We start from the raw sequence: 21,614 nt of genomic DNA, 5'->3' as shown, positions 1-21,614 counted from the left end.
AGCAGCAGCACTGCCACACCCTGGAGTGGCTTCTGCTGCATCTACTGTAGGAGCTGCTGAGCTACACAGCAAGGGAACTGCTGTGTGGTGCTGAGAAGCAGCTGTCTGCAGTTCAGAGTGAAGTGTTACCAGTTAGCAACTAAACCCAGAAACTCCTCAAGGAAAGAAATACATCCAGGGAATCAGAAGGGAGGAGGCAGACCCAGAGAACTCCCAGCACATGTTCCCTAGGGAGGCATTTCCTGGTAAAGGAGACTTTAGGATTCTGCTGCTGATGGAAGTAAAGAAGGGGTCAGAAGGAGGTAGCTAAGCCATGTGTGCTGCTTGGGGCTGCTCTGGGAAGCTGGACAGAGGAACCTGGTGTTTCACAGATGAAATAAAGACTTTCAAACCTCGTGGAGTGGCATGTTCAGAGAGTTCTTCTCGAAACCTTGCTCAGAGTCATTTGAAAGCTCCATTTTTTGTTTCAGATAGGGAGTCTGGGGCTGGTTTCACATCCATTGCTTTCATCTTAGTTTGCCAGGTGCTACCGTGCCGAGTTCTGCTCTCTTCAGCTTCACTAGCCTCAACCCGAGGTGCATCTTGCCGTGAGCAAAGGGGAGGTCACAGCGCTCTCTGCTGCCTGTCTCTCTCGGGTGCCGGGCTGCTGCTCTGCTTCGCTCCCTCCATTTGCACACCCTCGAGAGGTACAACATCAAAGTGGATGTCCCTGATCAAAAGTCATCACTTTTATAGCTTCTGATCTGTAGAAACCGTTTATGCTTTGGAAAACCTCTAGCAGCATGGAAATGAATCTGCTCTTTGAGGTCAGGGCAGCTCGATCCTGGCCCTTGTGTGAAGCTTCCCCTCCAGCTGAGGGTCTGCTGCAGGCTCCTTTAAGCTTTGTGCTTGTGGTGAGTCACATCCCTGAGCACCAAGCCCAGGGTGAAGTGGCATTCCCAAAGCACAGCCAAACTGCTGGATTTTCTGCCAGGATTTGGGAGGTACCACAAAGCCAAGGGCTGCTTCAGCTTTTGTTCAATAACCACAGGAGCAATGAATCTTTTTGACAGGGATTGCAGTTTTTGGAAGCAGCTGTCTGACTTTTTGTTCCCCTCAGTGGAGCCTTAACAACCAGGTTCCTTTTCCCAGCTGCTCTCTGAATTTATTACAGGTTTATGGACCTGGGGGACCTGTATCCCAGTGTCAGCTGAGCAGTTTACACTTGGGAGGAAGATATTTCCATGGGAGAAATCCTGTGTTTGGAGCCCTGTGCAGCAGAGCTCAGAGTGTGCTCAGTGTGTGCTCTACATCTCCACTTGCATGGAAGTGTAGCAGGCAGGGCTTCATGCTCCATTAGATGGAGAGAGGCACTTTGTTTTGTTCTTCCAGGTATCTGGAGCAGCCTAACATGCCATGTGCTTGCATCAGTCAGTAGGACTGAATCTTGCCTGACCTTTTTTAGGGGATAATTGGTTGTTTCCAGTCTGCTGAGCAAGATGCTTTGGTTTGCCTGCTGTGGAGCACACATCACTGCCTCCCTCCAGTCATGGTGCTCCTGAATATAACCAGGACAGAATAAAACTCCTTCAGCTGGTGTCTAGGAACTTTCTGCTGCTTTCTGGACTTGTAGAAATCTCTGCTGGAAATCCCTTGTCCCTCACCCCCTGCTAGGTTTTCGTTCTTTGTGCCCAGCTCTAAAGCTGTGCTGATGTTCGAGTGGGTGCCTGGCTGCTTTCAGTTTCAGTTCTCGAGGCTGTCGTTCTCTGCTGCTGGGTGTTAATGTTCTCCCTTGGTGAGGCTGGGATGGTGCCACCCCAAGGATGTCAGCTGAGACGGTGGATACTTTACCAGCCACTGAACTTGGGCATTTGGTAAATCTGCTACTTTTAACTTTTCCACTCTTGCTTTTTCCTGTTGAAAGGTATTGAACTGCTGCCTCTCTGCTTGTTTGCACTGCTGGAGAAGAAGGATTGTCCTTACCTTGGGCTCTTTCAGATCAGTAATGATGGCTTCACTTTTTGCTATACCACAAACAAACTTCCAGAAGCATTGGAGTAGTTATTTATTTCCCCCCCCCTTTGTTTATCCTGTTAGAGAAGCAAAGTGATTACTGCCCAGCTCTGAGTGCTGAGGGCTCAGAGCGCTTAACCCTTTGTCAGAAGGTGTGTCCATGGCAGGGCACTTCTAACATGAACAGAGCAACCTTGCTGCCAATGTCACAAATCAAACCTTGGCTCTCACCAGGGGTTGTTCCAAACTCTTGACAGACCACAGCACTTACAGCTCATGAAGGAAACTGCACAGAGTTGTTTGCTTCACCAGCTCCAGGATTGCTCCTGAGCTGTAGTGCTCAGTTTTGTCAGTAACAGTTTGTTCTGCAGGGAGCTTGAGGATGCTCTGTTCTTGAGTGTCTGTAGGCCTGCAGCATTTGGAGGTGGGGGGGTCTGAGTGCTCTGCAGAAGGCAGAGGCCTCTAATCTGAGGAACTGCACAGAGACTCATCCTGCATCCCCATCTCTGCTGGGGATATTCAGGCTACTTTTTCATTGCAGGATCAGGATCCTGTCTTGTAATGGCCAGAGGTCATCCCTATGAAAAGAGGGATTCATCTTGGCTACCTTTTGGTCCCCATGGGCAACCAGCAAGGGAGATGGTTGCTTCCAGGCACCATTTACTGCCCTGTAAAGCAGGCATCTGAGCAGGGCTGATAAACTGCCCTGATGAACTTGCCTGGTTTAAATGACTACTGTGGAACATTGTGCTTCAGAAACATCCATTTCTCCATCTCTAGTTTGGGGTCTGTAGGTAGCTGGCATGGACCTCTGTGCAGGAGCAAGGGTTCCCTGCTGTATGGCTGGGAGCTGCCTGGAGCCTCCCCAGCATTTACCAGGATCTCCCTGTATGGGGTTTGGGTCTGGGAGAACAGCCTGTGGTCACTGAGTTGCAAAACACTGAACAGACAGCGGTGCTAGATGTGCTGTGTGATACAGGCAGCTGCTGGTAGAGGATGTGGGAAGGGTCCCTGGGATGCTGCAGAGCTTTCTGGCCTTGAATGCCATGTTTTCTTTTTGCAAATGCCAGAACTGTCTTCTGTTGAGTAAGACAGGATCTCAGGTAGTGATAGGACTAGGGGGAATGGAATGAAGCTGGAGGTGGGGAGATTCAGGCTGGATGTGAGGAGGAGGTTCATCACCATGAGAGGTGAAACCCTGGAATGGGTTGTCCAGGGAGGTGGTCGAGGCCCCGTCCCTGGGGGTGTTTAAGAGCAGGCTGGATGAGGCTCTGTCCAGCCTGATCTAGTGTGGGGTGTCCCTGCCCATGGCAGGGGGGTTGGAACTAGATGATCCTTGTGGTCCCTTCCAACTCTGAATGAAACTATGAAACTATGAAACTGCTCCTGGGGCAGAGCAGTTGAGCAGTAATGCCTAGGGAGGGATTAAACCACTGCTCAGCTGAGGGGAGAGGGTAAGAAAGACCAAAGGTAACAGCAGTACCTCAAGCTAACCTTGAGGGGATCATGATTCTCTGAAAGCTTGTTGAAGCTGTCAGGGGGGAAGCCTGCTGGTTTCTGTGCCAAGCTGGGTTATGATGGTAACTCCTGCTTTTCATTTGGCAAAAGTGGAGTTAATGTTTCTTTTAGACTAGAAAATGCTTCAAAGCCCCTCACTCCAGCATGAAGGATTACACACAGGAAACGTTTTCTTTGTGTGCAGTTGGAGAGCAGTTAAGTGATGTTAGTGGGAGCTGGAGCTGCTGCCATGAGCCTGAATGCTGTGGCAGCAGAAACAAAGCAAGAGGGAGAAGGGGGGGTGGGGAGTGAGATGGCATTTTGAGGGAGAAATTAATTCAGCAACGTGGGTAGGCATAAAAGGCTTTTGTGGAGAAGGCTGCTCTGGGCAGCCTGGGTTTTAAGGCTGTAATTGGAATTTGAATTGGGGGCAGATACTGAGCTGGGAAAAATCAGTGTGGTTGTAACGAGGCCTGGTCAGCTGGTTTCAGCATGAGAGAACAGCTCACAAACCCTCCTGTGCAGCTGCCCTGCACCACTGCTTCAGTGAACCCTGCTGTGGGGGCCGGGCATGGAGCACTGCAGGCAGCTCTGCAGGGGCTGCAAGTCCATTTACAGCCAACTTGGATTTTGAGCCCCAGACAGACAATCACATCATCTCAGTTTTTAGATGAGAGCCTAGTAATGAAAAAAAGTAATGACTTAAAAAAATCTCTGTGTTAAAGGAAACCTTCCTAGAGGGTAGTGGCCAGCAGGTAAGGGCTGCAGGGCTACAGTGTCAGATTTTGGTCCCATCTGCTGCCTTCTCTCCCAGTCCACTTCTGTCTGACTCATACCTGCTCACCACCTAACCTTCAAAAAGAGTGGGGCTTTGAAAACAGGTGAGGCATAAAACCTTCCAGTCCCTGCTGCCTCAGAGCATTGGGGCAGCAAGCTCCCAGCTGCAGCCAGCTGCAAGGAGGAGCTGCTGCTTGGCAGCAGAGCTGTGCTGTTTGGGTGCTTGTATGAAGGTCCTTCGGTCCTCAAAGGACAGAGAGGATTTTCCCACCTTCTGTGCCAGGTAAGGCCTTCATCTTGCAGAGCATCCATAGCTGACATTCACTCTGTCAGTGGTTAGCACCAAGATCCCTCTCCTGTGTCAGGAAGGGGCTGATCTACACCTGGCAGATGTTGTAATGAACCCCAGTCCGCTCGAGCAGCGTCTCCTCGATCATCTCAATCACATTGTCTCTGGGGTGCAGTTGGGAGCTCTCTGCAGGAGAGTTGTCTCCGTGGCTTACTGGATCTTGCTGCAAAAAGGAAGAATGCAGTTGTGCTTGAGGTGAGCACAGCTGTCTGTGCATGGTCACCAGCCCCTCTGTGCCCCTGCTCCCCCAGACAAGCTCTACTCACCTTGTGGGGCTTTGGGGCAAAGTCCTTCTCGCAGATGTGGGCCACGATGCCAGCAGCCAGGGCATCACCAAGGACGTTGGTCATAGTCCGGAATCGATCCCTGGGCAAGAGAGAGCCAGGAGGATGCAGTTGGTGGCCACAGACAATGTGCCTGGGGACCTTCAAAGGCTTCAAAACACATCAACCTCCATCCCTGTGTGTCTGCTGTTGGTTTTGGCAGTGGCAGGTTGAGATCATAGAATTGTCAAGGCTGGAAGGGACCTCAAGGATCATCCATGGGCAGGGACACCTCACACCACAGCAGGTTGCTCACAGCCACATCCAGCCTGGCCTTCAAAACCTTCAGGGATGAGGCTTCCACCACCTCCCTGGGCAACCTGTGCCAGTCTCTCACCACTCTCATGGGGAAGAACTTCATCCTAACTAATCTCAATCTCCCCACTTCTAGTTTTGCTCCATCCCCCCCAGTCCTATCCCTCCCTGACACCCTCAAAAGTCCCTCCCCAGCTTTCTTGTAGCCCCCTTCAGATACTGGAAGGCCACAAAAAGGTCTCCTGGGAGCTTTCTCCACTTCAGACTGAACAACCCCAACTGTCAGTCTGCCCTCATAGCAGAAGAGTGCCAGCCCTCTTATCCTCGTGGCCCTTCTCTGGGCCATTCCAGCACCTTCAGATCTTTCCTGTACTAGAGGCTCCAGAACTGGACCCAGTTCTCCAGGTGGGGTCATCCTCGCCCTGCTGGCCACACTTGCTGCAGCCCAGGATCTGGTTGGCTTTCTGGGCTGCAAGGATAGATTCAGCACTGTTCTTTCAGGAGAAAATGGAACATGCAGAGTTTCTGTGGGCCCAGCACTGTGAGGCTGCTGGGGCTTCTCTTGTGTCACTGACTTCTTTGGGCTGCTGCCCAAAGCCATTGTCATTGCCTGCTGTGGGGGTGAGCTGCCTCAGTAAGTCACAGACCTGCTCAAGATGCTTCTCAGGGAGGAGATCTCCTTTGCCCAGCCACAGCACCCCTGGTTTGCCCAAGCATCAGTAGGAAATGCCAAGCACACTGCGGCAGGGGATGGTGCTTGGCACCCTGTGGTGGTCAAAGACTGAACTCCTGTTGTGTTCTGATTGTGCAGCTGTGGCTTGAAGGAGTTAAACTTCCTTTTATATGAAAGAAAGAGCAAAGCAGCCAAGATACTCTCTGCTGACCAGGGTGGCTGTGAAAGACAAATCAGCAACCCACGTGCCAAGTACTGAAGGTCACCATCTCTTCCCTGTGTTCCTCACCCAACTAATTTGGTTTATCTCAGTGCTTTCAAATGCCACATTCCAGTCTCTGTGTGAGACTTCTCTTTGCCTGTGACAAATGGAATCAAGCATCAGTTTCTGTTGCAAGATCAATCTGTTCTTTAGCAAGATGAAGATGGGCTGGTTGGAAGATAGACTTCCTTGAATGCAGTCCTTTGAAAAGGTCATCCTCACTTGTGGAAGCTGCAGTGAGCCTCCAGCTCTGGTGCCAGATGGGTTTGAGAGATGAGTTGCTTCTCAAATGCAAGAGGGTTTTTGTTGGGTCTGTTCACAAACCAACTAACTTTCTGCTCTGATTTGGTGTGCACCCAAGCTGCACTTTACCTTGGTACTGCTCGGAGGTGAACCCAAGCTGCACTTCACCTTGGTACTGCTCTGAGGTGAACTCAAGCTGCACTTCACCTTGGTACTGCTCTGAGGTGAACCCAAGCTGCACTTCACCTTGGTACTGCTCTGAGGTGAACCCAAGCTGCACTTTACCTTGGTACTGCTCTGAGGTGAACCCAAGCTGCACTTCACCTTGGTACTGCTCTGAGGTGAACCCAAGCTGCACTTTACCTTGGTACTGCTCTGAGGTGAACCCAAGCTGCACTTCACCTTGGTACTGCTCTGAGGTGAACCCAAGCTGCACTTTACCTTGGTACTGCTCGGAGGTGAACCCAAGCTGCACTTCACCTTGGTACTGCTCTGAGGTGAACTCAAGCTGCACTTCACCTTGGTACTGCTCTGATTTGGTGTGCACCCAAGCTGCACTTTACCTTGGTACTGCTCTGAGGTGAACTCAAGCTGCACTTTACCTTGGTACTGCTTTGAGGTGAACCCAAGCTGCACTTTACCTTGGTACTGCTCTGAGGTGAACCCAAGCTGCACTTTACCTTGGTACTGCTCTGAGGTGAACCCAAGCTGCATTTTACCTTGGTACTGCTCTGAGGTGAGCCCAAGCTGCATTTTACCTTGGTACTGCTCTGATTTGGTGTGCACCCAAGCTGCACTTTACCTTGGTACTGCTCTGAGGTGAGCCCAAGCTGCATTTTACCTTGGTACTGCTCTGAGGTGAACCCAAGCTGCACTTTACCTTGGTACTGCTCTGAGGTGAACTCAAGCTGCACTTTACCTTGGTACTGCTCTGAGGTGAACTCAAGCTGCATTTTACCTTGGTACTGCTTTGAGGTGAACCCAAGCTGCACTTTACCTTGGTACTGCTCTGAGGTGAACCCAAGCTGCACTTTACCTTGGTACTGCTCTGAGGTGAACTCAAGCTGCACTTCACCTTGGTACTGCTCTGATTTGGTGTGCACCCAAGCTGCACTTCACCTTGGTACTGCTTTGAGGTGAACCCAAGCTGCACTTTACCTTGGTACTGCTCTGAGGTGAACCCAAGCTGCACTTCACCTTGGTACTGCTCTGAGGTGAACTCAAGCTGCACTTCACCTTCATATTGCTTTGAGGTGACCTCTTCCTTTCACTTGTCTCCTTTTTAACTGTGAGGATGCTGATGCTTCAGAAACAGCACACGGGATGAGCACAGGCTGTAAATCATTGCCAGTGCTTTATGACTTATTATTGGTTTCTCTGACTCCTTTTTGCTTCCTGTGGAGATTTTTGATTTTTCCCCTGAGCAGTTGCATGTTTCCACCCCTTTTGCTGCTCTCTTGCCTTGTTTACTATCGTTCTGCCTCATTTTCCTTTCTCTCTGTGTGGAGCCAGATACCTTCCACCCTCTCTCACCAGCCTTGTTCCTCTTCCAGGGATAATATTCCACCAGAAGAGATACTGTGCCAGCCACCACTTCTGTCCCTCTGTTCACAGGGTGGACAACTTGGAGAAGCTTAGGGCTTGAGGTGTTTCTAGGGTGTACCTTAACCAGTAGCTTTGCACAGTGATGCTTCATGAAGACCGTACCCCAGCTTTCCTGCCTCTCACTGTGGAAGCAAGCAGCACCTTTTTGTTCTTTTGGAAGTATAAATGTGTGGATGGATCAGAGAGGTAGAGTTTGCAAATTGTTTGAGACCTCCAGCAAAGCTGGTTTACAGTCAGATAGGAATTGGGGCAGAATTTGGCTTTTCAAACTGAGGGCCTTAGGTGAGGGAGTGGGGGGATATGATCCCCACTCTGCCCTGTGCAGTCCTGAATAACAGAACCACAGAATACATCCAGTTGGAAGAGACCTCCAAGCTCATCCAGTCCAACCTTTGACCCAGCACTGCAGGGGCAGCACCAAACCATGTCCCTAAGCACCAGGTCCAGAGGCTGCTTGAACACCCCCAGGGATGGTGACTCCAGCACTGTCCTGGGCAGCCTGATCCAATGTCTGAGAGCCCTTCCAGGGCAGAAATATTTCCTGAGATCCAGCCTGAGCCTCCCCTGGTGCAGCTGGGAACCATTTCCTCTGCTCCTATCTCTTGCCACCAAGGAGAAGAAGCTGCCCCCTCCTCACTCTAACCTCCCTTCAGGGAGCTGTAGAGAGCACTGGGCAGTGATGAGCTCCTCAGAATAGTGCCTCCAGTCAGGCACTTCACAGAGGCTGCTTCCCTGTGGTTGCTGTGGGCTGTCTGGCAGACAAGTGGAAAATGAAGAGCCTTGCACTCAGCTCCTGGCCTTGTTCTGGGATTCCTTAACCTCTCTCTGCCCCTGTGAGAGCTGCTGCAGATACAGCCCCATGGACTGGCACTTGGCCCTGCCTGTACCTCTGGAGAGCACTCACAGGGCCCAGTCGACGGCAATGATGAGGGTGATGTCGTCAGTCGGCAGCCCCACCGAGGTCAGGACGATGACCATGGTGACCAGCCCGGACTGGGGGATCCCAGCCGCCCCGATGCTTGCTGCTGTTGCTGTTATGCTGCAGAAGAAAGCAAGGAGGGAGTCTGCACGGCACAGGAAGTTATTCCTGGACAGAATGACTAGATAGGATCTGGCTTCCTCCACCTTCCCGCTTCCTGATGCTATCTTGAACCCCTGCCTGTGCACACCCTGGCCAAGAGCTTGCAGCAAGTAACTCTTAGCCCCTCTGCATGCCAGGGTGGGCAGCCCCTGCATAAAATTGCTGAATGTTTGCAACTGCACTTATCTAGGTAGCTGCTTTGCTTCCCATTCCTGAAGAAGAGTAAATCACTCCTGCACAAACCCTTCTGTGCTAAGGGAACTGCTCTGCACTGCAGGTGTTGACCTGCTCTGGCCATGGTGTCACAGTCTGGCTTTTACCTCGGGGCAGAGCCTTTGACTGCACAGCAGATTCTGTGGGTGCAGAGCCCCAGGGTTCCCTGTGCACAGCACAGGGCCTGGCTCAGACTGCTCCTTTCCCTGCTCCTCCACCTTGCAGCAAAGCTCACTCTGCAGTAGCAAGATCTCCACCCAAGTGCGAGAGGTTGTCACCAAAGAGTGAGAGGCTGTTCAAACATCCAGAAACACAAACAATGAAATCATTCAGCTGCTGCAGAGAAGCCTTTACCTTATGGTTATGATTTGTCCCAAATCCAAGTCATATTCATTGACCTGGGCAATGAAGATGGCAGCGACTGCCTCGTACAGCGCAGTGCCGTCCATGTTGATGGTGGCACCCACCGGCAGCACAAAGCGTGCCACGCGCCTGTCGATGCCGTTGTTTTCCAGGAGACACTTCAGAGTGATGGGCAGGGTTGCTGAGCTGCAGGACAAGAAATCAGAGAAGCATTGCAGACTGCTTTGGGCTGCAAGGGACCTTTCAAGGCCATCTAACCCAACCCTGCTGCAGTGAGCAGGGACATCTTGGTTGCTCAGAGCCTTGGCCAACCTCACCTGGAATAGTTCAGGGGTGAGGCAGAAGGGACTGCAGCTGAGGCGCTGGGGGAGAGAGGCATCTCCCTCAGCAGCTCTGCACAGCCACAGCTCCCTCAGCTTCTCTGAGCCATGTTTCCATACCTGGAAGATGTGGCTAAGGCGATCAGCAGGGCTTGCAGTATCCCCTGAATGAAAGCAAAGGGATTTTTCTTGGTGATGAGCAGAAACAGGAGAGGCAAGACAAAGAGCCCATGGATGGCCAGCCCTGACACCACTGTGATGGCGTAGAGGCCCAGCTTCTGCCCGATCACTGACGGGTCTTCCATCTCCAGGATCTTGCCAGCAATGAGGAACACAATGCCAAATGGGAAGTACCTGTCGAGACCAAGCATGAAAATGATTTGTGAGGCTGCAGCAAGCACTGAAGAGGAGTGCAGGACCCACTGCAGCAGGAGTCACTGCAGTGCTGGGTGCCACCTGAAATGGTCCCACAAAAATGACTCACGACAGGTACTGGGCAGCTTGTGCCCAACGTGTGCCAACCTTAGCAGCTAAGCAAGTCACAGAGTCAATGAAAAGGAGATTTACCAAACTGCCATGGAGACAATTTTCATGACTGCCTCGTTCAGGCACTGGCAGACATTGACCAGAGGGGTTCCTCGCTCGCCCATTTTCCCCAGCAGCAGTCCTGCAACCAAGCACATTGGTTTGTGTTACGCAGCAGGGCACTGGGTGCTGTGCCCAGCGTGCTGAGGCTCTGGTGGCCACAGAATGGCTCTCACTGGGCAAACTTGCAGCAGGTCCAGCTCAGGACAGATTTCCACTTGGGTGATGGAAACCTTCCCTCTTGGCTCAGGGGTTTGTTTTGCTGTTCTGTTAATTCTAGTCTGACCTTCTCCTGGAGGAATGCTAAGCAGAAATGGAGATTTGGTTAGGGGCTTGTGGCGCTCTCTGGTGCGCTCAGTGCTAAGTCCTGTTGCTTTCACTGGTGCAGAGGCTTTCCAGGCACCCATTAAGCAAAAGCCAGAACAAGTCTTTCAGTGTTTGCCCATCTAGTTTCCAGCTGCCTGCATGCCCTTTGTGTCACCCCATTAGCTGAAGTGACTCCTGAGGCATTGTACAAGTGTCTGCTGTAGCTTGGAGAAGAAGAATAGATTCAGGATCTTGTCTCATCCCCCTCACCCTTTTTAGTCTTCAGGACTGAGGACTCCTGAAGACCCTTGGCAGGTAGCTGGTCTCTTTGCTTGCTCAGAAGAGAGATGAGATAGAGTCACCTTTGCCAGCAACCTCAGAAATGAGACCAGCCCTGGCACATTTAAATCTCGGTTCTGTGGATACTCCTCTGGTATTTGGTGACCATAGCAGCTGGTCTGAAATAAATCCATCTCCTGGGGTCCTACAGACAGCTGCCTTAGCAAGGGTAGCCACAGCAAATGCACAGCTCACTTCCAGTGGCTTTAATCTCTGCTCCTCTCTGGATTTCAAAAGCAACAGAGGTGACTGCAGATGCTCAGTGCCAGCAAGGAGATCACTGGAGCTGTGGGAGCTCCATCCACAGCAAAGCCACTCCAGGAGGCACAGGCACTGCAGGGACACTGTGCTCTCAGTTCCATGAACTGCTTCATTTTAGTATTGGACTCAAATATCCTTTGCCCACATCTCAGCTGCCTTCCACCTGGCTTCACCTGCCTTGCTGCAGGGAGGAGGTGATCCTTGTTTCTCCCAGCAAACTGTCCCCTGCTGGCCTTCCCTGTCCCTCCTGTTCCCTGCCTGGCAGACCCTATGAGCTCAACCTCTCCCTGCAGAAAAAGCTTCCTGCAGGTGTTCCAATGCCCTTTTCCAAGCTGCCCAACCCTGGTGCTAGTCTGCAGCTTTCTGGAGCACAGCCTGGAGAGTGCAGCTGGGTGTCTGGGCTGGCCCTGGGGATCTGCTGTGTCCTCACTCAGTGCAGATCCTCACTCCCACGCTGGCAGAGTGGTAATCACAGAAGAGAAAAGCAGCTTCTGGCTGTCCTGGAGCAGGGCACATGTCCTGTGAGCAAGACCTTGGGATCATACAGTCATAGGTTGGTGGGGGTTGGAAGGGACCTCTGGAGATCATGGAGTCCAATCCCCCTGCCAGAGCTGGATCACCCAGGACAGATCACAAAGGAACATTTCCAGACAGTTCTGGAAAGTCTCCAGAGAAGGAGACTCCACAACCTCTCTGGGCAGCCTGCTCCAGGCCTCCAGCACCCTCACACCAAAGAATTTTCTCCTCATGTTGAGGTGGAACCTCCTGGGTTCCAGTTTGTGGCCACTGCCTCTTGTCCTGTTACAGGACACCACCAAAAAGAGCCTGGCCCAGCCTAGCCCCTTCTTGACACCTGCCCCTCAGATACTTACAGGCATTGATCAGATCCTTTCTCAGCCTTCTCCAGGCTAAGCAGCCCCAGGGCTTTCAGCCTTTCCCCATCACACAGATGTTCCTTCAGCATCCTCACAGCCTTTCTTGGACTCTCTCCAGTAGTTCGCTGTCCCTTTTGAACTGGGGAGCCCAGAACTGGACACAATGCTCCAGATGTGGTCTCAGCAGGGAGGAGACCCTGCCTGGGCCTGGTCACACTCTTAAAGCATCCCAGGAGACCACTGCCTTGGCCACATGGACACTTTGCTGTCACATGGAGAACTTACAGCCTGAGTGTCTGTGGTGTGCAGCTGTGGTTGGTCACTGGACAGGAGTCTGCCACAGACATCTCTTGCCTGTAAGAATCCTTAGTCTGTCACTGTGGCCCTCTCCAGGCTCTCACTTTATCATAGCATTTAAAACTGGTCCCTCTGCCTTGGTCTCAGTGCTGTGGTCTGCTGCAGTACTGCTTCCACCCCTCAGATCCTTTAATTGGCTTTGTGGTTCCTTATACACTAAGTTCAAGCTCCTTGCCCTCACCTTTTAATCTTATGTAATCCTGGCCCCATGCTCATCTCATTGCCTCCTACTCCTTTCCCTCCTAATGCCTCTCTTCCTCCCTTTCTCCCTCAGCCTTGTGCCCAGTGCCCTTCTATCTTACACTGAGTCAGCTCCAAGTTCCTCCTTCCCCTGACTTTCTCCCTCTTAAATCTTCTTCCTCCTCATCCCTTGCATGTTTTCTCCATTGCTCCTTTTCTCCTTGCTCCTTCCTTCCTGAAGCTGCTGCTGAGCACCTTGCCTGGGCAGGATTGCCAGCTGCTCAGTGCAGGCTTCCTCACCTTCAGAAAGTCCTGCTGGGAGTTTGTATGTATTTGTGGCAGACACCAAGTCTGACCCAGCCTTCACTTGCTGCCTGCTCAGGAGCATTGCCAGAGTAAAGGTGTCCCAGGTGGCCTCTGCAGAACTTACAGCTTGCCCCAGCAGACCTCACAAAGAAGACCCTGCAGCTTCCATGGCAATTTGGAAACCCTCAGGACCCCTGCTTGGGTTGTGAAGGTTCAAATGGAGAACCAGGGGAGGAAACAGCCTCCTTCATGCCTAACACCTTCCTTATGGATGGTACTGTGTTGGTAGGAGCTGCCTGCCATGCCTGGCAGCTCCTACGGTCTTGAGCAGTTAGAGCTAAAATGACCTCATCCTTCAGCACAGCACAAGGCCACAGCAGCTGCCCCCTGGGCTGGAGCTGCTGCTGAGCCCCAGGGGCTGGGCCAGGCCATGGCACAGGTCCCTTGTGTCTGGAGCAGGTACCTATGGTTGCTGAGAAGATGACGATGCCCAGGACGTTCATCTCGTTGCTGGTCCCCGGCAGGGTCCTGTAGGTCATCTGCGGGGCCGGCGTCAGCTCGAGGAACACAGGGTGCTGAACCTCAGGGTGTTCATCGTCAGGGGCGAAGTAAACAAAGCTGAGGGACTTTCCTGGGCTCTTGGGGAAGCCAGGAGCCTTCACCACTGGGACCAGCACCGTTCGGTACTACAGCAAAAGCAAAGCAGGGAGGTGAGTGTCCTGCTGGCACCAGGCTCCATCCTGCCCTGAGCACAGGGGCAAAGCCATTCCGGGGCCGGGTGGTCCTTGGCTCCAAAACTTTGTTTTGCAGGCAGTAAAGAGCTCTGAAAGGAAGCATGAAATGGACACAGAGACCTCCTTGCAGACCTCAGCAGAGCCACCCCTGAGTGAGGCTGCACTTCGGAGGGAGCATCCATGACACTCCGCAGGGCCCCAGCGCAGCACCGGCTCGTGTGGATCCCACGGAGAGGCCTCTTCACCCCACAGCTCCTGGGGCTTTACAGCTGCTTTCCCCATGCCCTCTGCTCACTCATCTTCCTTTCTCCCCTCAAACCTCCCTGCTGCCTCCTCAGTCTCTCCCTTTTATCCACCCCAACCTTTCTACCAACCTTTCCTCCCCAGTGTCTGCAGCTGCCCACTCCTCTGCCTCCGCTCCCAGAGCCCCAGAGACTGAGAATCCACAGCACCAGAGTAAGATCTAAGGGAAGAGGCATTGTGCTGCTTCAGGGTAGCAGCCCCTGGGCAGAGGGCAGGCAGGGGTATCCCTGTGCTGCCACCACCAACTCACTCCTGCCGTTGGTGGCCTGCCCTGGGGTGAGGAGAAAGCATGGGAGCAAGCAGGGTGGGACAGGAGGCAGGGAGAAGGGTCTCATGTCCATGCTGTGGGTGGGGAAGAGCTCCCAGCCAGGGAGAGCAGCATCTGGAGCTGAGAACCACCCCAGGTGCTGGATCTGGGTGAACTCACCTGCTGGAATGAGGCCTCAATCAGGTTAGAAGGGAACATGTTCCTGTAAGAGAGCAGTGTGGTCAATGTGCATCCTGAGAACACAGGGAGCAGCCTGGGAAGCACCTCTGGAGGTCAGGAGGCCAAGAGGAGAACCACTACAGCCAAGGCCAGCTCCACATCCCCTGTGCAAGCTGAGGGTGAACACAGGCTGGGAGGTGAGTGGAGAGCAGGGTAGCAAACCACACCTAGGCTGACTCCTGGGAACTGGAGGCTGGGCTGGACATCTGACCCCTGCTCAGGGCAGGAGCAGCTGCAGCGCTGGAGCAGGGTGCTCAGAGCCTTGCCCAGCTGGTCAGACACCTCCAGAAAGTGAGATTCTGCCCTGGGTCCCTGCTGAGCCACCCCCCCAGGTAACCTCCACCCACTGCTTCAGCGCAGCCCTGGGCTCATTTCCCTCCTAAAGCCCAAGGGGCTGCAGGGCTCCACCTGCCGTGGCTGAGGCTGCAGGGGCAGAACCTGGGAGTTCTGCAGGGACTTTGAATCTGTCCCCCACTGCTGCACCTCTCTGTGCAGCTAGCTCTGGGCAGAGAGCAGCAGTGGTGACAGCATGGGAAGCAATGAACTCCATGGTGCTGGCTCTGAGGTGCTGGTGCCTGCTTAGCACAGCCAAAGGTTCTGTTTCCCTTGAGACCTCAGCACCTCCCAGGACCTCAGTGCCTTGTGTGAAGATCCTGCTTGTGAAAGGCCATCATAACCTTGGCTCCTCCTGAGATGCTGAGACGTACCTGATTAAATCCAGTAGTGCATCAGCAGAGCTCAGCACCACTTTCCCCACAGAGTAGTCATCCTTCTGAGCAGCTGCACCAGGGTGGATGCTGACCACCAGGATTATGCCAATGGTCACTGCCATGAAGGTTGTCCACAGGTAGTAGGTGATGGTGATCACCCCCATCTTCCCACAGGCCTTGGAGTCCATGGTGGCCAGCCCAGACATGAGGCTGCAGCAGAGAAGGTTGTGGTCAGTATCTGCTGCCAGAGCTGCACCTGAGAGCCAAAGTCTGCAGGAGGGAGAAGCTTCCATGGATGGTTTTTAACCAACACTTCAGGGCATCACTGAGCTCCTGCACATCCATGTGCCTGTGCCCACAGCATCTCACACCCAGGATGGGCTTGTGGCGGCCTAGGCTGAGCTGTGAAGGGCAAGAGACATCTCTCTTAGCACCTTCTCAAGGCCTGGCCATGTGCTCTCCAAGGGATGAGCAGTAAATGTTCTCAGTGTGCTCTGCTGGTGAAGAGCTGCTGCTGCCCCCCGGGTGTGAGGCTTTGCTCTTCCATCTCTGGGCTCTGTGTTGGGTTGGATTTGTGTCAGGTGAGGTTTTGTTAGTGGGGGAGGAGGCTGCTGGTGTGGCTCCTGTGAGAGGTGAGACCCAGCTCTGCAATCAGGGAGAAGCCTGCTGGGTGGATGGTTTGGGCTGGGGCAGTGGACATGGCAGAGTCGATGATGTTAACACCGAAGTCAGTGAGCAAAGAGGAGGGAGGCTGGAGCAGCTGTTCCCTTCAGCTTTGGGTGGTGTGGTAGGGTGAGGCCCTGTGGCCCATGGGGATCAGTGGTGGGGCAGAATTCCATCTACAGCCCACAGCAGAGCAGTGGCTGCTCCAGAAGGCCATGGTTTGAGGGAGGCTCCTGCTCAACCGTTCTGGGAGGACCACAGCCTGCAGAAGAGACCCAGGCTGATTGGAAAGCTGGTGGAGGACAATCACCAGTGGGACAGTCACACTGCAGAGCTCTGAGGAGCTTCCCTCCTGAGGAGGAAGCAGCAGCAACAGAAACAGCATGGAATAGACTGGGACTGACTGCAACTCCCCAGCTCCCTGCAGCAGCAGAGGGGAGGAGGCAGAGCAGAGCTGGGCCTGGGGAGGGAGGAATGGGAGAAGATTGGTTCCTGTTCCTCACTGCCCTGCTCTGGGTTGCAAACTGCTGCTAGTTTTGTTCAAATAAAATGGATTTTCTTCCCCCAAGTCGACTCTGCCTTTTCCCCAGGACCACACCTGCTGGCTGAGCCTTGCCTAGACCCTCGAGCCTTCTGCTGGGTTTTCTCCTCCCCATCCTAGCAGAGGTGGGCAGGGATGAGCGAGCAGCTGCAGGGGGTTGGTGCTGGCCAGGCAGGCTCAGACCACAACAGCCCTGCTGCTGCTGCCCTGTGAGCGGTGAAGAAAGATGAAGCAAAGCTTATAGAACCCTGGTGGGGAGGGACCCTGCTCTCTAGGACGTCCCCCACACATCAGCACTCCCAAGAAGCAGCTCCTAAGCTACTTCTTAACAAAACTGAACTAAAAGTAGAGAAGGCAGCAGCGCCTGGGAGCTGCCGAGAGCTGCTGCTGCCACCTGTGGCAAATGAGAGCGCTTGGGGGCTGCAGCTTGCCCATGCACAGGGACCCACCCTGAGCTCCTGCCTGCTGCTCTTCAACAGCTCCAGCTCCCCCCGGGGCCCTGCAGAGCCCTGGCCAAGCCTGCAGTGGTGTTCAGCAGCAGCCTGCCAGCCCTTGGGTGGCATGTGTTGGAGACAGAGGCTGGAAGCATTTTGATGCCAGCCTTGGAGACCAGGGCTGGGTGGTCGAGGTGGTTGCCAGCCCACAAATCCCCAGAAGGGGACAGACTCTTGGAAGCTCAAGGGTGGCCACAAAAGCAGTGCTGAGGTGAGTGACACTTTCCAAGAGGAGGCTTGGGCTGATGCCCCAACCTGGACAACTCCATCCTCAGAGCACTCCTGGTTCCCTCTGGGGTGGTGCACAGCGGGAAGGTGTCACATCACCATCGCTCTGTCATTACATGAGACAGAAAGCTGCCTTCAGCTCAACATGCAAGAACAGCCCTGGGAGCCCTGTGCAGCCCTGCAGAGCAGCCTTGGGGTGACCCAGCCCCACTGAGCACTCCAGTGCAGCACTCCAACAGCAAAGGGACAACCCAGACAGCATCTGGGAGGGGTTGTGACGTACTGGAGAGGAAAGGAAAGCAGCTGTGCAAGGGCTGATAACAGGCCAAGCATGGCCAGGGCAGAGACCACACTGCTTCCAAACCAGCCCCAGGGCTGCTGGAACAGTGAGCAAAAGAACGCAGCACACCCCAGCCCCCAGGGGACAGAGCCTTTGGGGCTTTCTAGTGAGCATTGGCAGCAGCTGTTTGAAGGGTGTCAATCCAAGCCAGCTTTTCAAGACCTTGCTTAGACTCCAGTGTGACTCCAGCTGCTCTGTTCCTTATTTCTGGATCTGGAGAGGCAGATGCAAGTGGGTTCTGCAAACAGGCACCACACTGAGGGCTGCTTGGGGTTCCTACCTCAACTTTCTCAAACCCCTTTAAAATAGAATCATAGAATCAGTAAGGTTGGAAGAGACCTCAAAGATCATCAAGTCCAGCCTGTCACCCAAGACCTCCTGACTACTAAACCATAGCACCAAGTGCCACATCCAATCCCCTCTTGAACACCTCCAGGGATGGTGACTCCACCACCTCCCTGGGCAGCACATTCCAATGGCCAACAACTCTCTCTGGGAAGAGCTTTCTCCTCACCTCCAGCCTAAACTTCCCCTGGGCATCTGCTTTGAATCTAAACAGCTGCCCATCACCAACCAGCCACAGATGGTCCTGGCATCACCAGCTGGCTGGGCCCACAAAGGAGGGAAACAGCCCAGCCCAGGTGCCTGACCAGGGTGCAGGCATCTACCAGATCCATGTGAGGATAACTCCCAGGCTGCTGCTGGGGAACTGTGGGGGTTGAGGGACACCAAGCCAGGGGATGCTGCTTTGGTTGCTGGTGGCTTTGGGCTTGGGTTATTCTCATCCCAGGCAGTTTCAGGGTGATCTCCTCAACAGGGGATCATGGGGCAAGCTCAACATGGTGGAGAGATGCTACTTTAGAAGCAGAAGATTGAGTCTTACCTGGAGGTGATCAAGGGCAGGATCAGCATCTTCAACATCCTCATGAGGAGCTCTCCAGGAAAGGAAAAGTACTGCTTCTCCTGCACATGGGGCAGAGGCACTGTGTCAGGTGAGAGCTGAGAGCTGGGCACTGTCCACAGTCAGAAGCTTAAGTCTGGGAATTTTGCCTCTTTCCCAACCAGGCCCAGCTCTGAACTCAGTTCCCAGCCAGCAGCTGTCCCCTGTGGCACCCAGGATACCCTTACCAAGAGCTGGATTGGAGAAGGGAGATCCTGGCCATATGGGAAACCTGGTTGTGAACTGGAGAGGGCCTGGTCCCCTCTCAAAACCATCCCTGGATCCAAGACCCTCTAGGGAATGCTTGCCATGGTCCCACTGCTAGCATCTCATTGGGAGCAGAGGCTCAGCTGCATGGACAAATGTGTCCCAAAGCTGTGGGGGCAGCCTGGGGGCAGCAGCAAAAGGTGGAGCTGCTTGGTGGCTGCAAATGGCAAAGCAGAGCTCAGGGACTGCCCAAATGCCCAGCCCAGCTGTGGGGCAGCCTCATTCACCAAGGGAGGTTTCCACCCTGTGGCATCCACCCACCCCCTACACTTCTCATGTGGGTGTAGAGAAGGGCTATCTGAAGAGAGATCCTCAGTGCCTGGATCTCACAGCCATGACCAAGGGGAGGGTGAGGAGTCTGCGAGAACAGAAGCCACCTGGCCAGCATCCCTCCATCCCAGCACCCTCCACCTCTCCATCCAGCCACTACCTCTCAATCCAACTCCCCATTCACCATCCTTCTGGTTGCTGAGTTCCTTACATCCCTCCCTCCCTCTCTGCCCCCCAGTCTTTCACTCTGCCACTGCAGAGGTGTCAGGTGAGTGTCCCAAGCAGGTGCTTTTGGTTACTCCAAAGCATCCAACACCATCTGGTTTCAAGGGATGCCAAGGCAAGCAGAACAAAGGCTCCATGCTGCTCTCCCTGTGGGACCTAAACGTGGCTGATTTCCCTGGGGGGCCTCAGGATGAGCAGAGCCAGGATGAGTCCAGCTGAGTTCAAGGAGAAGCAGCAGGTTTGAGCAGAAACTCTTTCATCAGAGGGTTTCTCAGCTTTGGGACACTTCCCCACTGCAGGCAGGAAAGCAGGGACCAGCTGCTTCTCCATCCCCTCAGCTGCAGGTTTGGGGTCAGAAGTCTAAGGAGGGGAAGTGGCCCCCGGGGAAAGTGTGCAAGGCTGTGGCAACAGGACAGGGCAGGGCTGGGGCAGAAGATGAACGAACTCACAGCACGGCAGCGTGAGGAGCTCTTGTCCCCAGGCTCCACCGGCCTGAAGCCCAGGGCGGCTGCCGGCTCCACGGGGCTTACCCCCAGGCATCGTTAAGCAAGGATCATCCCGCGGGCGGTGATGCCCAGGGCCGTAATTGAAGTGACAAGACTTGGATAAATCCCAGTGGGTGACACGGGGCTGCTCCAGCCCCAGCTGAGCTCTGCCGAAGCTGCGTCCCCGCTGCCAGGCTCAGCCTGCGCGGCCGAGGATCAGAGCTGAGCCCCAGCCCGGAGCCCGCAGGCAGCACGGCCAAGCGGAGCCCAGGGGAGCAGGGAGGGAAAGAATCGCTCAGGGGCTCCAATGCATTTGACTCCAAGGGTCCTCAGAGGAAGGGGATCCCTGGGAGCCTCCCAGAGGCTCCCCCATCCTGCTGCTCATTGGCTGAGCCCTCCGCGAAGTGCTTTGGCTGAGCACTTGCACAGCCTCTGGGTAGGGACAGGAGAAGCTCATCCCTCGGCCCCCGGCGCTGCTTGTGTGGGGGGAGCCTGTTACCGAGCACCCAGCAGCTGAGCATCCCCTCCTCCTTTTCCCATCCCATCACCCCTGGAGTCTCTGCAGCCCCACAGGGTCTATGCCAGAGGACCCCACTCCCGGTGGAGGGAGGCAGGATTTGTCCTGCAGCTTTGGCATTTGTTGGTCACAAAAAAACCCCCAGAAAAGCCACGGGGAGGAAGCTGCCCTGAACTGGGGGCAGGAGCCTTTGCTTTTGGGGCTGTGCCTGCCGGGGGCCGTGTTGGTGATGTCCTGCTGGCACCCAGGGCCAGCTGCCCCACCCCACCCCCTGGCTCCCACCCCAGCCAGGCTCACCAGCTCCGTCAGCTCCAGCGCCCGCAGCAGGAACCCCAGGATACAGCCGGTGGCCACCGACAGCATGGAGAGCGTCAGGAGGCCATTCTTGAACCAGAAGGCTCTCAGCCACTTCCAGAGGCGCAGGGAGGTGGTGGACAGGGAGGTCAGCACAGCTCTCCTGACTCGCTCCCACATGGCTGTCCTCAGCTGCCGAGGCGATGCCCCCTGGAGCAGCTCCCGGCCCTGCTCATCGTCCTGGGCACTGCCAAGCCGTTGGACCCCTGCCCTCGGCTGGAGCTGAGCAGCCCTGGCAGCTAATCCCAGGGAGCAGAAGCTGCAGGGCTGCTCAGGAGTCTTTCCCATAATGGAAAGTGACGTCTGAAAGTGGCTAATCTGGGCTTGGCATCTCACCAGCTGCTGCCAACCCCTCCCAGGTTAACTCTCCACCCCCAGGGGCAGCAGCAGGGACTCTGGCCCGGAACTCCCTCCCCACCATGGATCCTGAGCCCAAAGGATCTGGCTCCTGCACTTGGAGGCTGTTATGGGGTTTGTGGCCCTGCTGGCTGTCAGTGCCCCTCCTTCCCACCCCACTCCTGGCAGGGCTGTGTGAGGGCAGAGCTGGCAGAGGAAGCCTCTTCCCCAGACAGGCAAGAACCTCCCATGGGGATCAGCACCCCATTAGCCCAGGGCACTGATCCAGGGTGCCAACTGTGCCCCCAGCAGTGCCAACTGTGCCCCCAGCAGTGCCAACTGTGCCCCCAGCAGTGCCAACTGTGCCCCCAGCAGACCCAAGCCCTCCACCAGCTCTGCTGGGAAGCTGCCCTGAGGAGCAGGATGCTGCTGGGACACCTGGGAAGTTATCCCTGCCCATTTTAGAGGATTTCTGTGCCCAGCTGGACTGTGGCAGGGGCTGGGGTCTGACTGGGGCAGAAGAGAGCTGAAGGCTGCAGCTGGAGGGTGCTGCTCCCA

The 21,614-nt window shown here is 54.6% G+C and overlaps 1 protein-coding gene across 1 annotated transcript; it reads right to left on the bottom strand.

Moving 5' to 3' along the window:
* Nucleotides 1-1,852: 1,852 nt before the first annotated feature.
* On the bottom strand, nucleotides 1,853-20,956 carry LOC137450162 (excitatory amino acid transporter 5-like). Its single transcript, XM_068156407.1, has 11 exons — nucleotides 20,664-20,956; nucleotides 18,546-18,625; nucleotides 15,394-15,606; nucleotides 14,627-14,669; nucleotides 13,626-13,848; nucleotides 10,521-10,620; nucleotides 10,074-10,307; nucleotides 9,625-9,819; nucleotides 8,881-9,015; nucleotides 4,882-4,981; nucleotides 1,853-4,778 (listed from the first exon to the last, which is right to left on the bottom strand). Exons 1-11 carry the CDS (start codon nucleotides 20,838-20,840, stop codon nucleotides 4,644-4,646), a joined length of 1,635 nt encoding a protein of 544 aa, XP_068012508.1. The 5' UTR covers nucleotides 20,841-20,956; the 3' UTR covers nucleotides 1,853-4,643.
* Between the last annotated feature and the right edge of the window lie 658 nt (nucleotides 20,957-21,614).

This window comes from Melanerpes formicivorus, unplaced genomic scaffold (assembly GCF_026170545.1).
Source record: "Melanerpes formicivorus ecotype bairdi unplaced genomic scaffold, bMelFor1.0.p_v2 SCAF_34, whole genome shotgun sequence".
In the NCBI taxonomy this organism is placed as follows: domain Eukaryota; kingdom Metazoa; phylum Chordata; class Aves; order Piciformes; family Picidae; genus Melanerpes; species Melanerpes formicivorus.
Note: the sequence above shows the minus strand (reverse complement) of the source record. Positions and strands in the feature narration are given on the sequence as shown.

What these genes read in the sequence shown, in the direction of transcription:
- LOC137450162 (XM_068156407.1), bottom strand. Translation starts at nt 20,840, where the DNA reads ATGTGGGAGCGAGTCAGGAGAGCTGTGCTGACCTCCCTGTCCACCACC. An exon ending in CGCTGGAGCTGACGGAGCTG is followed by an intron (nt 18,626 to 20,663) that starts GTGAGCCTGGCT and finishes CCCCATGTGCAG; the next exon opens with GAGAAGCAGTACTTTTCCTT. An exon ending in CTGCCCTTGATCACCTCCAG is followed by an intron (nt 15,607 to 18,545) that starts GTAAGACTCAAT and finishes TCTCTGCTGCAG; the next exon opens with CCTCATGTCTGGGCTGGCCA.